We start from the raw sequence: 24,228 nt of genomic DNA, 5'->3' as shown, positions 1-24,228 counted from the left end.
GACTAGAACGGAGTTCAGTGGCACAGGCTGCTGAAGCTCACAGAGGCCTCACTCATCTTTGATATGGAGGCAGAAACAGATAAATGAATACAGCCACACAGAAAGCCATTAATTATCTACTAACTCCTTGCAGCAGTTAGATTTGCCTGGATAAACTGGCACACTCTCTTATTCTTCCTGCCAATTGAATTTGGATGTCTCAAATGCACTGTGTACTTCACTGTTTCTATGTTACTCAGCAGTGTGGCTTTAAGCCCGGGTGCATTTTTAAAAGTGCTGGAACAAGGCTGCCCTTATTTAGCAGACTGAATTCAGAAAAACTCCACCAGAAAACTAACTGAAAAGGGCAACGCATGTCACATTAAAGTCCACTTATCATAGTGGGCATGAGAAGAGACAACACACTGCCATGATTCTTATTTACAAATACATGACCACAGTAACCAACGGTAACTTTGGCCTGTAACCTTCATGGATAGTCATCTGCAGCCTATAGCACTGAATCGGACATTTTCCACCAGACCTCCCCAGCTTCCAAATGGAATGCAGCCTGTACAAACAATACAAGACAAATCTCTCACAAAGCCCTCAACTTAGAGGAGTGCCTGGTTATTTCTTTAGAATATAAATAATGGAAAACCCCTTATGTTTTAGTCCTTACCCTGTTTTCATCGTAGATAATCTGAACGATACTGCGATGTTTTGGTTCGACTGGAGGAGGGGAGACTGGTTTCTCAGGCTCTGGAGGTTTCGCTGCTTCCTCTTCAAGTTGTTGCTAAGAGGCAACATGAGACCAGAGTCAGTATTTCTTGCCAATTTATACAAGCTTTGAATCAAAACTCTCACATTTTTTTCTAAATTAATCTATTTTAAAAAAACTTTCACTATTTGGTTTCACTTGCCACCAGTCAGCACCGGTGGAATTACAGACTCAAAGACCCCATCAAAATTTAATTTAATTTAATTTAATTTAATAATAATAGTCTTTGTCACAAGTAGGCTTACATTAACACTGCAATGAAGTTACTGCGAAAAGTCACATTCCGGCGCCTGTTCAGGTACACAGAGGGAGAATTCAGAATATCCAAATTACCCAACAGCACGTCTTTCGGGACTTTATCAAGGGATATGGGAGGAAGGCGGGATCAGGGTACTGAACCTGATGATCAGCCATGATCAGAATGAATGGCGGAGAAGGGTCAAATGGCCTTTCCCTGCTTCTCGTTTCTATGTTTTCCCTGTAACTATAATCTGTTCCAGCTGGATTCCTGCTTCTGATTTCTATCCAGGTTCATCTCAATGCCGTTTCAGCGATAGTATACCCAACAACTAATTCCATACAGGACCCGGGAGTCTAGGTTCACGTGAAGAATTATCAGGTAGAAAACTGGTTGGCAGAGAGGAAACAAAGAGTAGGGATTAATGGGTCCTTTTCAAATTGGTAGACAGTAACTAGTGGGGTACCACAGGGATCGGTGCTGGGACCCCAGCTATTCACAATATATATTAATGATTTGGATGAGGGAACAAAATATAACATCTCAAAGTTTGCACATGATACCAAGTTAGGTGGGAGGGTGAATTGTGACAAGGATGCAGGGATCCTACAGCATGATCTGGACAGGTTGGGCGAGATGGGAGTGTTCAGCGGGACCTGGGTGTCCTTGTGCACCAGTCGCTGAAGGTAAGCATGCAGGTGCAGCAGGCGGTAAAGAAGGCTAATGGTATGTTGGCCTTCATTGCAAGACGTTTCAAGTATAGAAGCAGGGATGTGTTGCTGCAGTTGTACAGGGCCTTGGTGAGGCCTCACTTGGAGTATTGTGGGCAGTTTTGGTCTCCTTCCCTGAGGAAGGATGTTCTGGCTCTCAAGGGAGTGCAGCGAAGGTTTACCAGACTGATTCCTGGGATGGCGGGACTGTCATATGAGGAAAGATTGACTAGGTTGGGATTGTTGTTGCTGGAGTTCAGAAGAATGAGGGGGGATCTCATAGAGACTTATAAAATTTTAACAGGAATAGACTGGGTAGGAGCAGGGAAGATGTTACCAATGTTGGGTGTGTCCAGAACCAGGGGGTCACAGTCTGAGGATTCAGGGTAAACCATTTCGGACAGCGATAAGGAGATATTTCTTCACACAAAGAGTGGTGAGCCTGTGGAATTCATTACCACAGGAAGTAGTTGATGCTAAAACTTTGAATATATTCAAGTGGCGGCTGGATATAGCACTTGGGGAGAATGGGATCAAAGGCTATGGGGAGAAAGCAGGATTAGGCTATTGAATTGGATGATCAGCCATGATCGTGATGAATGGCGGTGCAGGCTCGAAGGGCCAAAAGGCCTCCTCCTGCTCCTATCTTCTATGTATGTATCACAAAAATAAATTAAGCAAATTACTGGAAGGTGCTGACACCTGGGGAATAGCAATTCAGAAGCAGGACTTCAGAGGAGAGAAAATAGAAGATCAAAAATAAAGGAAGCATGACGAGACTTGGACAGTGCTCCAGCACACTAGTGTCCGGGGTAAAGACAGCAGGGAGGATCTTCCACAACTGAAACGCTGACGTAGGGAGAGAATGACAAAAGAAAACATAAAAGGTTCAAAGAAACTCAATATTCAACATTTTGTCGGCTTTTGAGTCATAACCATCAACTAAGCTGATCTGCAATCGTCGAACACGGAACCATGCGGCCGCCTGAAACCTCATCATTCCTCGACACAGAGCCATGTGGCGGCCTGAAACCTCATCATTCCTCGAAACAGAGCCATGCAGCCACCTGGAACCTCATCACAAACTATCATCTGCTCACTTTAGAACCTCTGCCAAATGAAAGCGAGGTCAAATTCTGCTTCAGCAGAAAGAACTCATTTGAATTCAATATTTCTACCACTAGAGATCAAAGGCCTGTAGTCAGGAAGGAAATGAAAGACGACAAATTTCAAAATTTATCTTTAATGATCCGGAATCATTAATGCAATCAACGGATTGGCATGGATCTAAACTCCAGATTGCCTGTTATTCCTGGACACAAGATTCCCACTTTCAGAATACAGGACTAGCAGTTAACGTTGGTTTTGAACTTTAGCATGCAAATTCTGCAGTTAACTCCAATGCAGTTCAGAGGACAATTCACAAATGTCTTAATTGTTTATGCAGCGAGATGCATTTTCCCTTTGGAAGGAAGCAGACCGAGAGACAGTCCATCTCACAATTCACAGAAACCCACAAACGGTAAAAGATATGTTGCTACAGTTAGTAATGTATGAATGAAATCTGCAATAATAAGGAGAACAAATCAGAAGAGGCCTAAGGAAAATGAAATGTTGGCTGCTTGTGGCAGTTGTCCTCCACACCCATCCCCAACATCACACCTTGTCAATATAGCGAAAGATGCCAAAATTCCAAACAGCAGTATCCCACCCTCACTGTGTTTTGTTACGCTCTTGACGTAGCATAAGCTGCTTCCTTGATGTGCACTCTGACAAAGGAAGGTTCAGACTTGGAGATAGCTTCAACACATTTATTACTGTTAACGATTCTCCTAGTTGCATTTGACTCTCCTGTTAATCCTGCGATAGCTACTCAGACTGACTAACCAGTCTGCTACAATCCACGTGGTGGGAGTGATGTGTTTCAATCAACTCTGCCTGTACTCACTAAGTGTCTCCACTGGAAAGAGAAAGATCATGTGTGCCGTGTCCTTATGTATGGGTTGGTGTAATGCCCCCCTGTGGTAGTGTCACCTCTGGGTGTGTCTTGACTGCCCATGTCCTATCTTACTGACCTATTGGTTGAATGTCTGTGTGTCATGATGTCTCTGGTGCTCCCTCTAGTGTCTAGCTAGGTGTAGTGTATGTACATTAACCCCTTGTGTATTTACAGTGATGCGTGTCACCACACACTGCGGCACCTCCCCAGAATTGGGTGATATTCTCTTGAGTTACGAATAAATGAGAAAGACAAATGTTATTGAAGTTTAGGGAACTACAAAGCATGAAACAATTCATCACAGTTTATAAAGAAACCACTTGAAGAGATAGGATCCAGTGCAAAATGCAAAACCAACCCTGGAAACCTGGGTGGCACAGCAGCACAGTGGTTAGCACTGTTGCTTCATATCGGCAGGGGCCCGGGTTCAATTACCGGCTTGGGTCACTGTCTGTGTGGAATCTGCACGTTCTCCCCGTGTCTATGAGGGTTTCCTCCGGGTGCTCCGGTTTCCTCCCACAAGCCGCGAAAGACGGGCTGTTAGGTAATTTGGGCATTCTGAATTCTCCCTCGCCGGAGTGTGGCGACTGGGGGATTTTCACAGTAACGTCATTGTAGTGTTAATTAAGCCTACTTGTGACACTAATAAAGATTACAAACAAAGAGGAGAGAAGATAGAATTTATGAGAACGAGTAATTGTAGCAGTGCAATTGCTAGGTCTGTCGGTGCTATACTTGACAAAATATTGCTGCATCTTATGAATGTACAAATTAAAAGTCTCAATCTCGGGGTTTCCGGGAACATCTGCTCCACAACCTTGTATCAACAACCACCAAAATAATGGCAACATGCAGCACTGAATCCAACAGTAATAAAATAAAGTAATACTTTGGCTGTGTTTATCAGCCGTCCAGTGATTACACTTCTGCAGACTGGTTGGCACCTGGAAAGTCTTTCCCCTGTATTGTTAAACACATTTCCTAAAAAATAAACACAGGCTGTGGGAACTGCTTCAAACAATAAAGTATGGAAAATGTAAAGGTGAGAGAGAAGTTTCAGGTGTCAGCCATGGCTCAGTTAGCAGCACTTCACCTCCAAGATCGCTTGTACGTTCAAGTCTCATTCCACGACCTGAGAAAAATCAAAACTGGCATTCTGGCACAGTATTGAGAGAGCGCTTTCACTGTCAGAGGTGCCGGCTTTGAATGTATTGAGGGAGTGCTTACACTGTCAGAGGTGCCGGTTTTCACAGTATTGAGGGAGTGCTTACACTGTCAGAGGTGCCGGCTTTGAATGTATTGAGGGAGCGCTTACACTGTCAGAGGTGCCGGTTTTGACAGCATTGAGGGAGCGCTTACACTGTCAGAGGTGCCGGTTTTCACAGTATTGAGGGAGTGCTTACACTGTCAGAGGTGCCGGCTTTGAATGTATTGAGGGAGCGCTTACACTGTCAGAGGTGCCGGTTTTGACAGTATTGAGTGAGTGCTTACACTGTCAGAGGTGCCGGTTTTCACAGTATTGAGGGAGCGCTTACACTGTCAGAGGTGCCGGTTTTGACAGCATTGAGGGAGCGCTTACACTGTCAGAGGTGCCGGTTTTCACAGTATTGAGGGAGTGCTTACACTGTCAGAGGTGCCGGCTTTGAATGTATTGAGGGAGCGCTTACACTGTCAGAGGTGCCGGTTTTGACAGTATTGAGTGAGTGCTTACACTGTCAGAGGTGCCGGCTTTGAATGTATTGAGGGAGCGCTTACACTGTCAGAGGTGCCGGCTTTGAATGTATTGAGGGAGTGCTTACACTGTCAGAAGTGCCGGTTTTGACAGTATTGAGGGAGTGCTTACACTGTCAGAGGTGCCGGTTTTGAATGTATTGAGGGAGCGCTTACACTGTCAGAAGTGCCGGTTTTGACAGTATTGAGGGAGTGCTTACACTGTCAGAGGTGCCGGTTTTGACAGCATTGAGGGAGCGCTTACACTGTCAGAGGTGCCGGTTTTCACAGTATTGAGTGAGTGCTTACACTGTCAGAGGTGCCAGCTTTGAATGTATTGAGGGAGTGCTTACACTGTCAGAAGTGCCGGTTTTGACAGTATTGAGGGAGTGCTTACACTGTCAGAGGTGCCGGTTTTGAATGTATTGAGGGAGCGCTTACACTGTCAGAAGTGCCGGTTTTGACAGTATTGAGGGAGTGCTTACACTGTCAGAGGTGCCGGTTTTCAGGTGAGTCCTTAAATCCACATGGGTGGATTTAAAAGATCCCATATTCCGAAGAACAGGGGTGCTCTCCCCTGCAGTGTCCTGGCCAATATTTACATCTCAATCAACTCCACAAGAGCAGATTATGTGGTTTATCACTATGCTGTTTGTGGGAGCTTGTGTGTGAACTTGGCTGCGGTATTTCCCAAGTCACAACAGGGACGTCACTTCAAAAAGTACCTATTTGTCTGTGAAGTGCTTTTAGATATTTGCTGCTCATGAAGAGTGCGATGTAAATACATTCCATTTTTTTCTTTCATGTTCCAAGCCAATGTTGAAGTGAACAGAATGAAAGTATGACTCCACCTTGACACGTGTAAAACCCCTTCCATTAACTCAATACAACACCTGTTTTTTCTTCAGTTTGAGGATCTGCTGCTCCACTTTGGCTATTTCTCGGTCTACACGGTCCATGCTCTGGATGAGCTCCTCTTTGGATAGTTTGGAAGGGGATGAATCTTGTTCATCTCCAGCCTGCTGGTTAGTCGTCGGTGACGATGGAACATCAGCCTTCATTGAAAAAGGCTCCTTAAAAATAAAAATGAAAAGTTTGAGAGGGTAGGGAGGTGAGCAGGTTTCATACATTTTATTTGCAGGAGGTCTAAGCAAGGTTGATTGGTACGCTTGTTATGGAAAGGAATTAACACAGCTGCTGCTCTGCTCCTGTCAGAGGAACAAGAACCTCTTGCTGTCCTCACTTTACATCGTTACTGACCAAGGCACAGGAAATAGTCATTGGAATGCATTAAAAAGATGGAGACTTGGACTAATACAGAAATATTCCCGGTAGGTGAAAACAGAATGGATTCAAACCGCAAAATGAAGATTTCCCTCCATTGTCCAGGAATTGGTGAAGAGAAATGATGATCTGATGGAATTCCAATGAAATATTTTCAAATTCAAATTTATTTACAGAACTGTACCAATAAATCACATTAGCCTCTATTCTCAAAAGGATCGTAGAGTCAGAGGAACATTTTACTGAGTTTCTTAAAGATCAAATCAAAGCTGTTAAGCTCATAAGCCATTGTTTAGTCAAACTGAAAATTGTCCGGTGGTTCCTCCACTGAAATGGATACAACAATCTCTTGCAGTTAAATGCTCACCTTTTCTGCAAACCTTCATGGGCAAAGGGTTGATGATGTTGGAAAATGCAGCTTTGATGGGAGAAAACTTGCTGGACATGTTTTATTCATGAAAAGACGAAAGCGATTCAATATTTAAGGCACAGATTATGATTATAGGTCTATCAGATCCTTACTAAATACACATACTGACATGAAAAATTGAGAGTTTTTTTTTTACCAATACCTCAAAACGTACAGTTGAAATGTTCTCACCCTTGGTTTATTCTCTCTGCTTCCCTTTATCCAGAGTGCTACAAGAGGTAGTTGAGGCGAATAGCTTAGATGTATGTAAAATGAAGCTAGATAAACTCGGAAGAAAGCAACAGAAGTACATGTTGACAGTGTGAGATGAAGTTGGGCGGGAGGAGGCTGATGTGAAGCACCATTGACATCAACCTTCTGGGTCAAAAGTCCTGTTTCTGTGCTGTACATTCTATATAATCCCATACAAAAGGGGTTTCTCCTGCTCTTTATCCTAAATCATTCACATTTAATCTTATATCTATGTCACCTTACTTTATAACATCTATGATTAATCTAGGACAAAGGTTCGGCACAACATCGTGGGCCGAAGGGCCTGTTCTGTGCTGTATTTTCTATTAACCACTAGTGTGACAAGAGTTGTTATTATTTTGGGGGGATTATTGTGTTATTCAGTGGAACAGGTATGTCTGCATGTGTGTGTGTAAATAATTTCAATTGAAGACAGAATGTCTGCGAGGTTTAGGACATCAAAGAGGTGTATGTATTAAAGGCAAGCATTTGAAGTAAGCATAGCCGAGCGAATGTCCCATAAGCAAACAAGCAGTAGATAGAAATTTGCATTCGGAGGTAAGTAAGGGTTTGGATTTTTAGCCGTTCAATTTCAAAGGGGAGTAAAAGGGTTCACAACTTGTTAAAAAATCATTAATTAACAAGGAAAGCTTATACAATTTTATTTGACCCAAAAGTGGGCGCAATAGGGAGACCATGAAAGATTTGTTTTGGGAAGTTAAGTTCAAATCAGTGGTACGGATAATTAAATCGAAGATGAATACCAAAAAGAATTTTTAAGGAGGTGTTGAGAGTTTAGATATGATGGCGATGTGAAACTTCCTGAATATCGCTGTGTTGGAGGAAAAAAGCCAGAGATGCAGCCCTTCTGGCCAAGCCCGAAAAGTATCTGTTTGTCAGAAGCAGAGTTTTGTTTTGCAGTTTCTTGAATTTCCACAGCAGAGTAGAAATGATTGATAACTCCTGTGATATACCTTTCCTGTAGTAACAGTCAATTTGCCTTGTGGAAATATTACTGGATTTTTACAGTAAGAAGTCTTACACCAGGTTAAAGTCCAACAGGTTTATTTCGAATCACTAGCTTTCGGAGCACAGCTCCTTCCTCAGGTGAATGAGAAAGGAGCAGTGCTCCGAAAGCCAGTGACATTGAAACAAACCTGTTGGACTTTAACCTGGTGTTGTAAGACGTCTTACTGTGCTCATCCCAGTCCAACGGCAGCATCTCCACATCACGGATTTTTATAGTTAAACATTTGTACGGGATTGTTGCCTGGTTGATGTTTACTTGTGAATGTGACCAAGTCGGAAGTCTTCTTGGAGGAATGTTTTGAAAGGCTAATTTTAACTCTGTTAATGTAATCTTGTGTGCTTAAGTTTTCCTCAATGTTTTAATTTAATGTTTAAAATCCCAAAGTGTTTCTGGAATTTGTGGCTTTTGAAGTTAGCAAACTTTTCTCCTTGTTGTAAGAATAGGTAAAAGGATTGTGGTACATGTATCAAGTTTCCCTTCCAGATTTGGTTTGCATGGAAATTAACGTCTCCTGGATCGTAACAACTAGAAACCAGTTCAATCCCATGATAATTTTAATTTTTCATCCACTCTGTCCAACCCTATTATAATTTTGAACCGCTCTCTCATACCACCTCAAAATCCTATTGTTCTCTTGAAAACAACCCCAATTTTCTTTTGCAGTCTTCATAACTGTATACTAGAAACAGGAACATCACTTCTTTAAACCACACACCATCTGACTTGTAACTTTATCATTGTTCCTTCACTGTCGCTGGGTCAAAATCTTGGAACTCCCTTTCAAACAGCATTGTGGGTGTTCCTAAATCACATGGACAGCAGCAATTCAAGAAGGCAGCTCACCACCAACTACTCGAGGACAATTAGGGATGGGCAATAAATGCTGATCTAGCTAGTTACATCTCACAAACAAATAAAATTCCTCATACCAGGAATAGAATTAGCACCACAGGTAGCAGACCCCTTATCCGGTGTCCCAACACCACCAATCAGAAACTTGATGAATCGTGGCATGGTGGTGCAGTCGTTAACGCTGCTGCCTCATGACGCCAAGGACCCGGATTCGATCCCGGCATCGGGACACTATCCGTGTGGAGTTTGCACATTCTCCCCGTGTCTGTGTGGGTCTTGACGTGTTGGGTGCTGTGGATCCGTGGAACACATACAGGCCACCAACACTTAAAATAGTGCAACACTATTTTATTAAGTTAGAAACTGTTGAACAAACTGTACTTTCACTGTGGGTTAACACAATGTTAGATTAAACTAAAGACCTATGCCTGTACGAACCAGTCTATGCACTCAGTACATGGTGAGGATCTGTGCTGTAAGCTCTGTCCTTGTAGGAGGCTGCATCACGAATCTGTGGGAACTCTGATGCCCCCTGTCTTTATAGTGCGTGTGCTCTAACTGGTGATTGGCTGCGGTGTTGTGTGTGTTGATTGGTCCCACTGTGTGTCCATCAGTGTGTGTGTATCTGCACCATGATATACTGGTGTATATTATGACAGGTCTCACCCCCACAACCCGTGGATTGGCCACGCTAAATTGCCCCTTAATTGGTAAAAAAAAATGAATTGGGTATTTAAAAATAAAAAATGAATTTAAAAAATGTAATTAAGAAACGGAACTTGATGAATCGGTACAATCAGGGGAGGCAGCAGCGTAGTGGTATTGTCACGGACTAGTAATCCAGATACCCCGGGTAATGCTCTGGGGACCTGGGTTCGAATCCCGCCAGGGAAGATGGTGGAATTTGAATTCATGATGTAATTGGAAAGGTGAAGAGACATTCTGTTGCACATGGTATTCCACAAAGACTAATGATGGACAACGCCCGGCGGTTTGTCTCCAGGGAGGTCAAGGACTTTGCACACACATGGGATTTTGAACATATTATATACCCACAAGTGAATGGTTTGGTGGAGCATGCAGTACGTTCAGCAAAGCACCTTTCGCAAAATGCCTCCCTTACAACACAGACCTCTACGCCGTCCTACTTAGTCTGAGTAAAGTGAGGGTCTGCTCTCGCCAGCACAGAGATTGTTCTTCAGGCGCATAAAAATCATGATCTCTGTCGCCAAGGTCTTGCTGCAACCTAAAGTGGAAATGAACATGAGGGGAGCCCTCATGAAACAGTGACAAAGAGGAAACAGATACTATACTGATTGGGCCATGGCTGAAAGTGAGGTGTGGCAGGGTGAAGCTGGCAATGTTCTTCCAGCTGGCTGCCCATGAGGTTGTAAAGCGATGGAATCAGACACATTATTATACGAGCTGTTGGAATTCTGCAAGTGCTTTGTTGGCTCAGGTTATTTGGAGAGAAGATTCCGAGATTCCTGGGCAGGAGTAGACGGAAATAACTTCACCCCTTGGTGAATAAAAGTAAGTACCCCCATCAGTAAGATCTTTATAATCATTGACAACTTCTTTTTTTAAATTTTAGAGTACCCAATTCATTTTTCCCAATTAAGGGGCAATTTAGCGTGGCCAATCCACCTACCCTGCACATCTTTGGGTTGTGGGGGTGAGACCCACGCAGACACGGGGAGAATGTGCAAACTCCACACGGACAGTGACCCAGAGCCGGGATCGAACCTGGGACCTCGGCGCCGTGCGGCCCTCGAGCTATCATTGGCAACTTCTAAGGGATAATTCCAGTTTCCCTTAATTTTTTGTCCATAGAATACTTCTGCTTTTAAATAAAGAGTCCTTTAATGGTTTGGATGAGTTACTAAAACCGACAAGGCAAGAGTTGAATTAATATCAACAGCTCATGATAGCATAAACACCCATTGTAACTGCTTCTGTGAGTTTGGTTCCCTTACAATGGCTCGCACATCTGCCTCACAGCGTCAGGGGCTGGGTTCAATTCTGACCTTGGGTGACTGTGTGGAGTTTGCACGTTCTGCTCGTGTCTTTATGGGTTTCCTCTGGGTGCTCCGGTTTCGGCCCACAGTCCAAAGATGTGTAGGTTAGATGGATTGGCCATGTTAAATTGTCCTTTCGTGTCCAAAGATCAGGTGGGTGACAGGGCTGTGAGGGAGTGGGCCTAGCTAGATGGGGATGTTCTTTCAGAGGGTTGGTGCAGATACGATGGACCGAATGGCCTCCGTCTGCACTTTAGGGATTCTCTGATTTTATTCCATGACCATAACACCCACAGACTCAGCACTCTGGAGTCAGATCAGTCAGAATGCCAAGCACACACGGCAATGACAAACTGGCGGAGGTCCACATGCCGCCTCAGATGGTGCCCTAAATAGCAGGAACTGGCATCATCTATCTAAGGTACCCGAACCAGCACCACCAAGTGCCACAGAGGCTGACACACCGAGTCAACAATCTGCATCCCCTGCACTGGTCGACATGGAGCCCACTCCTGTTTCCAATGCAGCAAACACTGCAGCCACTGTGCACACCTCAGGAAAGCCTGATGCCACCTGCCAGGTGGACAATAACACGGGTGCTTCCCAAGCACAGCCAACTGGTGTAATTACACTTTCGGGGCAGCTGAATAGACCAAACTCCAAGCTCAAGCACTATGTACTGACTTAGGTGTAGGTGTGCTATTTTGTTTACAAGGCGAGGGGACACGCTTGGGCTTTGCGCCAGCTTTTGTGGCCCAAGCTGGAGCTCTGTGAAATCTAAACATTCAATGTTCTGTTACTGCATCAACATTGTTCTTTGCATGTGAGTACGATAGTCCCAACTAAAATGGGGAAGGTGTAGAATGTGTATTCATGTATATATTGCCATGGCTTGTACACAGGGAATGATGTGTTATTCTCACCAGTCTGGCTACAAACATGGCATGTACAAGCTGCTGAAGATCTTATAATAAACAGTTTTAAGTTGTAGTCCTTTGTAATCGTTCCTACACAGCCCAGCAACTTTACACTAACTATCATAGATAAGGCATAATAAATAGCTATTCTACAGAAATACTGTCACAGCAGCACCCCCAGTGGTCACAATGACTATGAAGTGCATAAATCAGTATAAAAATAGACATATTGCACAGTAATTACTCTACTTAGCTCTCTCCACTACAACAATATGCGAAGTTTCTCTCTTATTAAAATAGTTCATACATCGAGAGTTAATCATTAAACTTATGGTTGGTTTCCTGTCCAAACATGGAATATTTTTGCAAAGACTAAGGTCAAGTAATAAATCAAAAGAGGAATCAATACAAAAGATTCACAATTATCTTCACTATCCCTCTGCAATTTTCTTTTACATTTCAAAAGAGCAGATATTTGTGAAATGCTTTGCAAGTTTATAGGCCTGACATGTTAATGGGATATCAACACAGCTGAAACCGTTCCAAGTCTCCTGTGCCAGGATAGTGAGATATTACGAACTTTGGTCTTGAAATGGGGTCCAAGATGTAGCAGGCAATTTTGGAGTTAAACAGACTGAAAGAAAAGACTGCTAGCAGCAGACTCAGAGGGACAGGCACACAGCCTGAGTAACCTTGTCCCATTCAGACTCAAGCTTGTTAACAGGATGCCCAAGTTCAGCCAGGATGATCTACTCAAGATCCATTGTGTTAGGGCAGCACGGTGGCGCAGTGGTTAGCACTGCTGCCTCAAGGCGCCCAAGTCCCAGGTTTGATCCCAGCTCTGGGTCACTGTCCGTGTGGAGTTTGCCCATTCTCCTCGTGTTTGCGTGGTTTCGGCCCCACAACTCAAAGATGTGCACGGTAGCTGGATTGGTCACACTAAATTGCCCCTTAATTGGAAAAAATTAATTGGGTACTTTAAATTTAAAAAAAAAGATCCATTGTGTAAAATTATCATAGATCGTGGAATTAATTGGTTTGCTGATGGCTAAAACCCTTCCTTAATAAGCTGCACATGATGCAATAATGGTGGCATCGCAATAGTTTAACTTTCATTGGAGACACAATATGGACAATCATTTTGCACATTCAGAAAGGATGTACGAAAACAGAAAGGATGGACGAAAACGAAAAGGAGATGGTGTTGTGCTGGTAAGGGATGGAATCAGCACATGAGTAAGGGAGGAACTCAGATCGGAAGAACAAAATGTCAAATCTGTTTGGGTGGTGCTAAGAATATCAGGGAGTAGCAAACATTGGTAGGAGTTGTTTACAGACCACCAAACAGTAATGGTAGTGTGGGGCATGGTATTAATCAGATTAGAGAAACATGCAGCATGGGTAACAAGCAATCATGGGTGACTTCAATCTGCATAGAGACTGGGTAAATTTAATGAGCTTTCATGCTATGGAAGACGTGTTTCTGGAGTGTGTCAGGGATGGTTTTAAGAACATAAGAACATAAGAACTAGGAGCAGGAGTAGGCCATCTGGCCCCTCGAGCCTGCTCCACCATTCAATGAGATCATGGCTGATCTTTTGTGGACTCAGCTCCACTTTCCGGCCCGAACACCATAACCCTTAATCCCTTTATTCTTCAAAAAACTATCTATCTTTATCTTAAAAACATTTAATGAAGGAGCCTCTACTGCTTCACTGGGCAAGGATTTCCATAGATTCACAACCCCTTGGGTGAAGAAGTTCCTCCTAAACTCAGTCCTAAATCTACTTCCCCTTATTTTGAGGCTATGCCCCCTAGTTCTGCTTTCACCCGCCAGTGGAAACAACCTGCCCGCATCTATCCTATCTATTCCCGTCATAATCTTATATGTTTCTATAAGATCCCCCCTCATCCTTCTAGATTCCAACGAGTACAGTCCCATTCTACTCAGCCTCTCCTCGTAATCCAACCCCTTCAGCTCTGGGATTAACCTAGTGAATCTCCTCTGCACACCCTCCAGTGCCAGTACGTCCTTTCTCAAGTAAGGAGACCAAAACTGAACACAATACTCCAGGTGTGGCCTCACTAACACCTTATACAATTGCAGCATAACCTCCCTAGTCTTAAACTCCATCCCTCTAGCAATGAAGGACAAAATTCCATTTGCCTTCTTAATCACCTGTTGCACCTGTAAACCAACTTTTTGCGACTCATGCACTAGCACACCCAGGTCTCTCTGCACAGCAGCATGTTTTAATATTTTATCATTTAAATAATAATCCCTTTTGCTGTTATTCCTACCAAAATGGATAATCTCACATTTCAGGGAAATATGTTGAGGAGCCAACTAGAGAACATGATATTTTAGATCTAGTATTATGTGACAATAAAGGCTAATAAATAATCTTGTTTGAGAACCTTCAGGGATAAGTGATCATAATATGAAAGAATTTTACATTATGTTTGAACATGAGGTAGTTCAATATGACGCCAGGGTGCTAAATTTGAACAAAGGAAATTATGAAAGTATGAGAGGGAGCTTGGCTGAGTTGGATTGGGAAAATACATTAAAAGGCAAGATGTTACATGGGCAATAGATAGTCTTTAATAAATTATTACATAGTTTACAACAATTAAACATTCCTTCAAGACACAAAATCCCAAAAAGAAAAGACAACTGTGGATAACAGAGGAAGTTAAGAATTGGATAAGATTAAAAGGAAAGGGTTGTAAAACTGTCAGAAATCTTAGTAAACCTGAGGATTAGGAGCATTTTAGAATACAGCAAAGGAGGACCAAAAACCGAAAAAAGAAAGGGAGAATGTAAACTAGAAAAAAACTTAGAATATTAAACCTGGTGTGTAAAAAGGAAGTATCTGGCTCAGACAAATGTGGATTCATTACAGACAGATTCAGGAGCATTTATAATGGGGAATAGAGAAATGCAGAGAAACTCAATGATTACTTCAATTATGAATCCGCTGCCACTTAGATAATAATGCTGGTCTGACTGGGCATGGCAACATGGATAAATTAATGAAAAATCTTGTCTGACAAACATGATGGGAGTTTTTTGAGGATGTTACATACAACTGATAAAGAGAGGTTGGTGGATGGAGTGTACTTGGATTTTCAGAATGCTTTCAAAATAGTCCTCCACTGGAGGTTGGTTAGCAAAATGAAAGCACATGGGACAGAAGATAATATACTGGCACAGATTAAGGATTAGGTAACATACAGAAAACAGAGTAGGAATAAATGCATCATTCTCACGTTGGCAGGCTATGACTAGTAGGGTACCACAAGGAGCAGGACCTGGACCCCAGCTGTTCACAATATCTATCAGTGATTTCGGTGTGGGGACCAAATGTAATTTTTTCCAAGTTCACGTAGGTCACAATGCTCAATGGGAGTGTGAGTAGTGAGGAAGGTGCAAAGTGACTTCAAGGAGATGGAACATAATGTCGAAAAATGTGAGGTTATCCTCTTTGGTAGGAGGAACAGATGAGCAGAGCATTTCTTAAATGGTAAGAGATTAGAAAATGTAGATGTACACAGGGACAATAAGTCACTGAAAGCTAACATGCAGGTGCAGCAAGCAATTAGGAAAGTTAATGGTATGTTCGCCTTCATCACAAGTGAATTTAAGTATGGTAGTAGCAAGTATAAAAACAGTAAATGCTGGAAAATCTCAGCAGAATCTGTGGAGAAAGGATCAGAGTTAATGTTTCAAGCCCAGAGGACTCTTCTTCAGAGTTAAAGAGAGTGAGAGATGTGATGGATTTTGTAGTGTTAAGGGGGGGTGGAGAAGGTGGAGCAAAATAGACGGTCAACGATGGGTGGGAGTTAGGAGAGGTTCACAAAGATACCATGGGCATAAGACAAAGGGAGCATTAATGGCAGTGTTAAAGAATAATGAAGGTGCTGATACTGGTATAAAGATAAGATAGCAAAATGTGTTGAGTAGCAAAGTCTTGTTTCAATTGAATAGAATCTTGATAAGACCACACCTGGAGTAATGTTTCGGTTCACCAATTTGTTCCTGGGATGGCAAGACTGTCCCATGAGGGAAGATTGGGGAAACTGGGCTTAGTTTTGAAAAATGAGGGTTAATCTCATTGAAACATACAAAATACTTAAAGGGATGGACAGGGTTGATGCAGGTAAATGCTCTCCGATTGGGGAGTCTAAAACCAGGAACACAATTTCAAATTAAGGGAGAAACCACTTCGGACCGAGATGAGGAGAATCTTTGGAATTCTCTGCCTCAGAGGGCTGCTCAGTCGGTGGGCACACTTAAAGCAGAGACTGACAGATAGCTCAATACCAATGACGTAAAGGGATATGGGAATAGTGTGGGGAAATGGTATTGAAATGGCTGAACAGGTTCGATGGGCTGATTGGCCAGCTCCTGCTCCTATGTTCCTACAGATTCCAGCCTCTGAAAGTCAGGTTGGTAATGGCAGACAGCTAGAATTTCCCTCATCTCCTTCTGCTTCTCTGGTGACAACGTATTAATCTTGCACAGTATGTCGATTCAAGTGAAATAACATATGTAAAAACAATTTATTACGGTTAAGATAACAACTTTGTAGGTGCAAGAGTTAGGATTTAATGAAGGGAATGAAAGGGAGAAGAAATTTGCATAACTCATTCACAGAACCTTTGGTCTAAAAAAAAGTAGAAATCAGTTCCAACAAAAGGATTCTACCCGAATCACAAGCTTACCTTCTCCTTTGACAGCTGCTTCTAGAGCCAAAAGCCTACTTTCCTGACTGACCGATAATTAGTCAGATAAATCTCCAAAGACACTACCACTAGATTGCCTAGAGGCCACCTTGAGTTAGTCCAAAAAGCTATTTACTGATGACACAAGTGCCATTGTAAACCGTGCAGATGGAAGTATAAAATTTCAAAGTGACATTGATAGATTAAGTAAATAGGCAAAATTGTGGCAAATGTATTTCAATTTTGGTAAATGTGAGATCATCCATTCTGACCTATAGTGACCCATTTCTTTCCTCCCTCCTTTTTTGAATGGGGGTGTCACGTTGGCAGCTTTCCAGTCCTCCAGTACTTCTCCAGAATTTTTGGAAAAGTACAACTAAGGCATCCACTACCTCTGTAGCTACTTATTTTAGGATCATAGCAAACCATCAGAGCCAAGGGACTTATCTGCCTTTAACCCTATTAGTTTGTCCAATACTTCTCTACTGATGGTATTTAATTCCTCCTCCTTATTCTTTAATATTAATGGGATGTTCGAAGTATCTTCCACCGTAAAGACTGATGCAAAATATCTGTTTAACTCCTCTGCCATTTCCTTGTTCTCCGTAACTATCATCCTAGATTCACTTTCTAAGGGGCCTATGTTCACTTTGACCTCTCTCTTACATTTTATATATTAAAGAAGCTCTTATTTTCAGTTTTTATCTTCCTCACTAGTTTTCCATAAGACCATAGAATTCCTCCAGTGCAGGAGGCTATTCGGTCCATCACGCCTGCACCGACCCTCTGAAAGAGCACCCTACCAAGACACACTTCCCCACCCTATCTCCGCGTCGCCACTTAGCCTGCACATCTCTGGACTGTAGTTTATTTTCCTTGTAGTCTATTTCTCTCTCTTTAATGATCTTTTTAGTCCTCCTTTGCTGGATTCTGAATTTATCCCAGTCTTCGGGGTTATCACTTAATTTTGCCTCCTTAGATGCTTTTTCTTTCAACTTAATACCCCTTAACTTCCTTGGTTAGCCATGGTTTCTTTATCCCTCCCTTAGACTCTTTCCATGTCACCGGGATACTTTTTCCTGAGTCATGAATTACCTCCTGAAATGTCTGCCATTGCTCTTTTACTTTCTTTCCTGCTAATCTCACCACCCAATCCACTTTGGTGAACTCTATCCTCATTTCATTGTAATTCCCTTTATTTAAGTTAAACATAAGTTTCACATAAGTTGTTTCCGACCCGAGTTTCTCACTCGCAAACTGAATATTAAATTCTATCATATTATGATACACTTTGTGTAAAGAAGTGTTTCCTGATATTGTGACTTCTGTCCAGATCGGAAGCCCTGGACAACCTGGCTCTAACTTTAAGTTATGCTCCCTTTTCTTCTCAACAGAATAAATAGTTTCTCTCTACTCTATCAGAATCTTTAATTATCTTAATTGCCTCAATTACACCACATAATTCAGAATACCAGCTCCGAAAATCAGTTGTTGGTTTCAGATTTGGTCTCTTGGCACCAGAAGTTATGCTTTAGTAAAGATTAGGCCATTTGTAACCACTCAAAATACATGGAACTAAGACAATGTCTCAGTTATTATCACTCAGTTTATTATTTTTTTAAAGTTAAATGCTAGAAATATAAAGTGTAAATGTTAAAAATGATCAGTGGGTCAACCAAAGACAAAAGGCATGTGCTAAGCTCGGAGTAGGAACCCAAACATTCTGATCTACACTTCCAACAGCAAGTTCTTTTCGGGTATTAATTGACACATGATCTGCCAGTCATTGTGTACTTTGCAGTTTTATATGTATAGGAACGGAGCTCGAAGAATTTATTTTCCTAAATTTGACACAACTCTTTTTGTTTTTTGATTGAATATATCACCAGTGCTGCCTACTCTAACAACCATCACTTACCTGTTTCACCTCTGTGGGTGCTCGAAGCCCCTCTGGTACAGGGTGTGCTAAGGGCAGTACTGTAGGACATTGAAGGTGGGGATCAGGTACCTGTTCAAGCCGAGGACGTTTGGATTCCAGTGAATCATGATCGGGCTGTCCAGCCACGCCATGGTATGACTGCTCATAGCCACTTCTCCTTTCTTGAGGCCTGAAAAACAATTTGTTTTCCCAAATGAATTTGTCTCTTCATTTTCTCCCCAGCCAAAGGAACTCTCATGTTCAGCTGAGTGGACAGACCAGTGAATCAGGAGCTGTGCACAAAATCTATACAACAAATGATCAGGGGGTTGGATAGGGTGGACAGTGAGAGCCTTTTCCCGCGGATGGATATGGCTGGCACGAGGGGACATAACTTTAAACTGAGGGGTAATAGATATAGGACAGAGGTCAGAGGTAGGTTCTTTACGCAAAGAGTAGTGAGGCCGTGGAATGCCCTACCTGCTACAGTAGTGAACTCACCAACATTGAGGGCATTTAAAAGTTTATTGGATAAACATATGGATGATAATGGCATAGTGTAGGTTAGATGGCTTTTGTTTCGGTGCAACATCGTGGGCCGAAGGGCCTGTACTGCGCTGTATTGTTCTATGTTCTATGTTCTATGTTCTAACTGAGAGTGCTCTGTCAAAGACCACACGTTTGAAGTAAGGTCCTCAAGTTACAGGCATAAGTAACAACAGGAAATTATGTTGTGAAAAGGAAAGTAAGAATGAATTCAATACCTAATGGTAGAGGAAGGACAAAAAGGACAGAAGAGAAGGTACATTCAGGAAAATCTGTAAATTAAGGAAGATGAATTGACATTAAGATAAACAGGCTTGGATAAGCAAGCGGGAAGGCAGCAGAGTCAACAATAGGAATATAGTTATAGACTAAGCCTAACCCTAGATCACAAAGTTCTAAAGTGTTGCTTGAATTCACAACCTAATGAAGCTGGGTTAATTAGAGTAATGTGCTACCACTGCGTCGTGCTGACATTCAGGACCATTAAGCGGCAAGTCCAAACCGTGTGATTTCTCTGCCAGGTCCTATGTGACACAGATTTCAGCACTGCCAATCCACTTCCTAACTGGCGGTATCAGGGTAGAAAGTGCTATGTGGTGCAGGAGGAGTGCATAGTTGGGACAGAAGCACATCATTCTGCATCTGGCGGTGTTAAATCTGACCTCAGAATGCCAGCTACTAGAAAAGGAAAGGGTCCCATTCCCAGCACTAACTTGCTTTACTACTTTCATAGAATTTACAGTGCAGAAGGAGGCCATTCGGCCCATCAAGTCTGCACCGGCTCGTGGAAAGAGCACCCTACCCAAGCCCACACCCTATCCCCATAACCCAGTAACCCCACCCAACACTAAGGGCAATTTTGGACACTAAGGGCAATTTATCACGGCCAATGCACCTAACCTGCACATCTTTTGACTGTGGGAGGAAACCTGAGCACCCGGAGGAAACCCACCCACTCACAGGGAGAATGTGCAGACTCCGCACAGACAGTGACCCAAGCCGGGAATCGAACCTGGGACCCTGGAGCTGTGAAGCAATTGTGCTAACCACTATGCTACCGTGCTTTCCTACCTGAATGAGCACAAAACATTAAATACATAAGTGACCTTAACAAATAGAATGAGGTATTATCTTACAAGTATTGCTGAAAGAGGAAATATAGAACTTTTGAACAGAGCATGTATATTAAATATAAATGAGCATGTAGGAAAGGGTTACACAGCACCAAAATAGCCCTTCCAGCTGGGCTACACTGTATCCACCTGGTTTAATTGGTATCCATCTGTGTGAAGCAAGAGAATCACCTGCAATGGCTTTATTTCCTGCTCCCACACAGTTACCTCTGATGTCTCTAAGAATCTATCTTTGCGCACCCCCTTTACTCACATGTATGCTGTGTGGTGACATAATCTGAAAACACAATGCCAGATTCCACTTGCACGCAGACAGCACCCAGCTCCACCTCACCACCGTCTCTCTCATCATTTCCAACATTTTGAAATTGGCAAGTGTCTTATCTGACATCCAGTACAGAACTGGCAGAAATTAGGAAGATGAAGCCAATGTCACCAGACCCCAGTAGAAACTTCATCAGGGACAGTTTCAAAGTTTGCGGATGATACAAACTTGGAAGTATCGTAAATTGTGAAAAGGACTGTAGAACTACAAAGGGACAGAGACAAGTTGGTGGAGTGGGCAGATAGGTGGCAGATGAAGTTCAATGTGGAGAAATGCAAGATGATTCATTCTGGTAGGAAGAACATGGAGAGACAATATAAAATAAGCAGTAAATTCCAAAAGGGGTGCAGGAGTGGATGGGCCTGGGTGTATATGTGCACAGGTCATTGAAGGACAAATGCAGAGAGCAGTTCATAAAACTTACAGTATTCTGGGTTTTAATAATAGAGGCATAGAGTATAAGAGCAAGGATGTTATGCTGAACTTATGGACCTCAGCTGGAATATTGTGTATATTGTTACGACACCCTGGGCTAGTGTGAGGTTAATTCCAGCCCCACAGGCCCCGGAGTCACCACACAAGTAAATTAACCAATCATTCTTATGAAAATACCCAATGTCTTTGGCCCTTGGCTGCCCAATAATTACAGTCACCAGGTTTGTAAATATAAACACAATTAGTGTTTATTTATAGCAAGAACTAGCCTCTGATGAAATGCATCGCCTCAAATTTCCTGCATTAAAATCCATCTGACACTCACTCACCTGCCCATTCTGCTAGCCTAACTATGTCCTATTGCAGTCAATAGGTTCAAAGAGCTTGGATTATTTACTCTGGAGCATCATAGAAAGTGATAATAGATGTCTATAGAATAATGAAAGGGCTGGATACCCTAACTATTGATATATTATTCTGTTTAACAGATTGTGGAGGATATGGGGCAATAGTCTGAACTACTCAAGAGTGAGGGTAAACTCTGTGCCAACTCTGCCATTAAGAGGGAGCTGGACCAGTTCCTGAATGGGACAGAAATTGTATCCTGAGGAGTGAAATGTCTTTATAAATAAGACTTAGTCTACGCAATCTCTTGGGCAGGTTTCAATTGGTTGAGGAGATCACAATACATAATAATTTTTCCCTTATTCAAGACGACGTGTCTGCAGGGTGGATGTTCCGGTAGCAGACAGGGTCAAGGAAGAGACGTAGAGTTCAGCTATAATGGACCAACCATCATTATATGGGGCAGGTATGAAGATCAGCTGGTCTGATCTTGCCCATCATTTTTGTACGTTGCTATGTTTTAGGAAAATTCAATTTGAGCGGCATGGACAAGCTGGGCCGAAGGGCCTGTTTCCATGCTGTAAACATCTATGACTCTCTATGAGATGATCAGATGCAAGTCCAGCAATATAAGGTCCCAAAATTCTGAACTGATAAGTCAGCAGCTGCATAGTTCGGATAATGTGTAAGCACAATGCACAAAACAGACAACCATGGCCACGTAACACAATCTCTGGCTCATCAAACACTCACATTCTGGGACAACTTTGTTTGATTTTAGTCTCTGAGCCGTCAGTAACTTTAACTCCTGGAAATTTTGTGAAAGCAAATATCATTCAGCTATTTCCCTCATTCTGCTTCTCAGGGTTCTATGCATGGACTTGCTCCTTCTTCAGTCTGTTCTGCAGGGTTGTCAGGGCAAACCATCATCTCAAAGTTAGTTGTCAGTGTGGAAATAGGGTAAAATAATTTAGCTCCCACCAACCACTGTAAACAGACAGAGAGCTATAACTAGAGGTCACTGCTCAAAAAACAAATGGTCTCCATTTTAAGACAGAGATGAGGAGATTTCTTTCTCTCAGCGAGTTAAGAGTATTTGGAACTCTGTTCCTCAAAAGGCGGTGAAAACAAAATATTTGAATATTTTTAAGGCAGAGTTAGATAGTTTCTTGTTAAGCAAGTGGGTGAAAGGATACCGGGAAGTAGGCGGGAATGTGGAGTTCAAGTTACAGGCAGATCTAATTGATTGGCAGAACAGGCTTGAGGGGCTGAATGGCCTACTCCAGTTCCTAATTTATATACTGGCCTTATCAATGGAAGCTAAATATAATAATAATAATCTTTATTAGTGTCACAAGTAGGTTTACATTAACACTGCAATGAAATTACTGTGACAATCTCACTCACCTGTCAGAGGTTGGATGGAACTCGGAAAGAAGCGACGGACGTCTCCGCAGCTGTTGATGCTGTAAGAGCTGCGACTCCTGAAGGTGAGGTCGATAATCTGGAACTGCAAATTCCTGCAAAACAATAAAATACTTGATCAGAAGTTTTGCAGCTTCAGCACAGGAGACATCTAAAAAATAGACTGCAGTTAAATAGTAATACTTGTGGGGAATAAGCAAATAATTTGACCCAGCACATTTTTCAGCACACAGCTGCACAACAAACAAGAGAATCAGCCTATTGTACTCGAAACTCAAAAGATCCATAATGACACTTCCATAATAGTTCTGAGGTCCAAGACAACTAAAGTCAAACAGCAGGTGGTGAGTGCCCCTCTTCACTGTATGCCAGCAGGTGGCAGCTTGATGTTTTCCACAAAACGTCTGGCCTCAGACACTGTCAGCTTAGTGATAGAAACTGGGCAGCATTGGCAAGCTGGTCCAAAGGGCCTGTTTCCATGCTGCAACATCTATGACTCTAAGCATGGAGATCACTTCCTTTACAATGTAGTGACTTCCAACAGCACTGACCTCACAACTACATGAGGTACCTTAAGTAAAGTAACACACTGCTGTATCACAAAGCAGTTAGAAGAGGAAGAAGCATGTTCAGGGCAGCGTAAAATGGCCCTCATGAGATTTGACTCATTGGGCATGATAACAGAAGTGGCAAGAATGTGAAAAAGACAGCTGAACAGATGATTGCAAATAATAACAAATAGGTACGGGTAAAGTCGTCATAAGAACATAAGAACTAGGAGCAGGAGTAGGTCATCTGGCCCCTCGAGCCTGCTCCGCCATTCAATGAGATCATGGCTGATCTTTTGTGGACTCAGCTCCACTTTCCGGCCCGAACATCACAACCCTTAATCCCTTTATTCTTCAAAAAACTATCTATCTTTATCTTAAAAACATTTAATGAAGGAGCCTCTACTGCTTCACTGGGCAAGGAATTCCATAGATTCACAACCCTTTGGGTGAAGCAGTTCCTCCTAAACTCAGTCCTAAATCTACTTCCCCTTATTTTGAGGCTATGCCCCCTAGTTCTGCTTTCACCCGCCAGTGGAAACAACCTGCCCGCACCCATTCTATCTATTCGCTTCATAATTTTATATGTTTCTATAAGATCCCCCCTCATCCTTCTAAATTCCAACGAGTACAGTCCCAGTCTACT

General features: G+C 42.5%; 1 protein-coding gene across 9 annotated transcripts in view; it reads right to left on the bottom strand.

The window, feature by feature from the left end:
- ncor1 (nuclear receptor corepressor 1) overlaps nt 1–24,228 on the bottom strand; it is a 458,529-nt gene that overhangs the window by 378,012 nt on the left and 56,289 nt on the right. For all 9 annotated transcript variants that reach the window (XM_072470035.1, XM_072470042.1, XM_072470044.1 and 6 more), the window contains 4 exons: nt 23,017–23,129; nt 18,916–19,015; nt 6,311–6,490; nt 662–775 (listed from right to left, as the gene is read on the bottom strand). In XM_072470035.1, coding sequence (XP_072326136.1) covers nt 662–775; nt 6,311–6,490; nt 18,916–19,015; nt 23,017–23,129 — 507 coding nt within the window. The remainder of the gene's footprint in view (nt 1–661; nt 776–6,310; nt 6,491–18,915; nt 19,016–23,016; nt 23,130–24,228) is intronic.

This window comes from Scyliorhinus torazame, chromosome 12 (assembly GCF_047496885.1).
Source record: "Scyliorhinus torazame isolate Kashiwa2021f chromosome 12, sScyTor2.1, whole genome shotgun sequence".
In the NCBI taxonomy this organism is placed as follows: Eukaryota; Metazoa; Chordata; class Chondrichthyes; order Carcharhiniformes; family Scyliorhinidae; genus Scyliorhinus; species Scyliorhinus torazame.
This window is presented reverse-complemented; position numbering and strand designations above follow the sequence as displayed.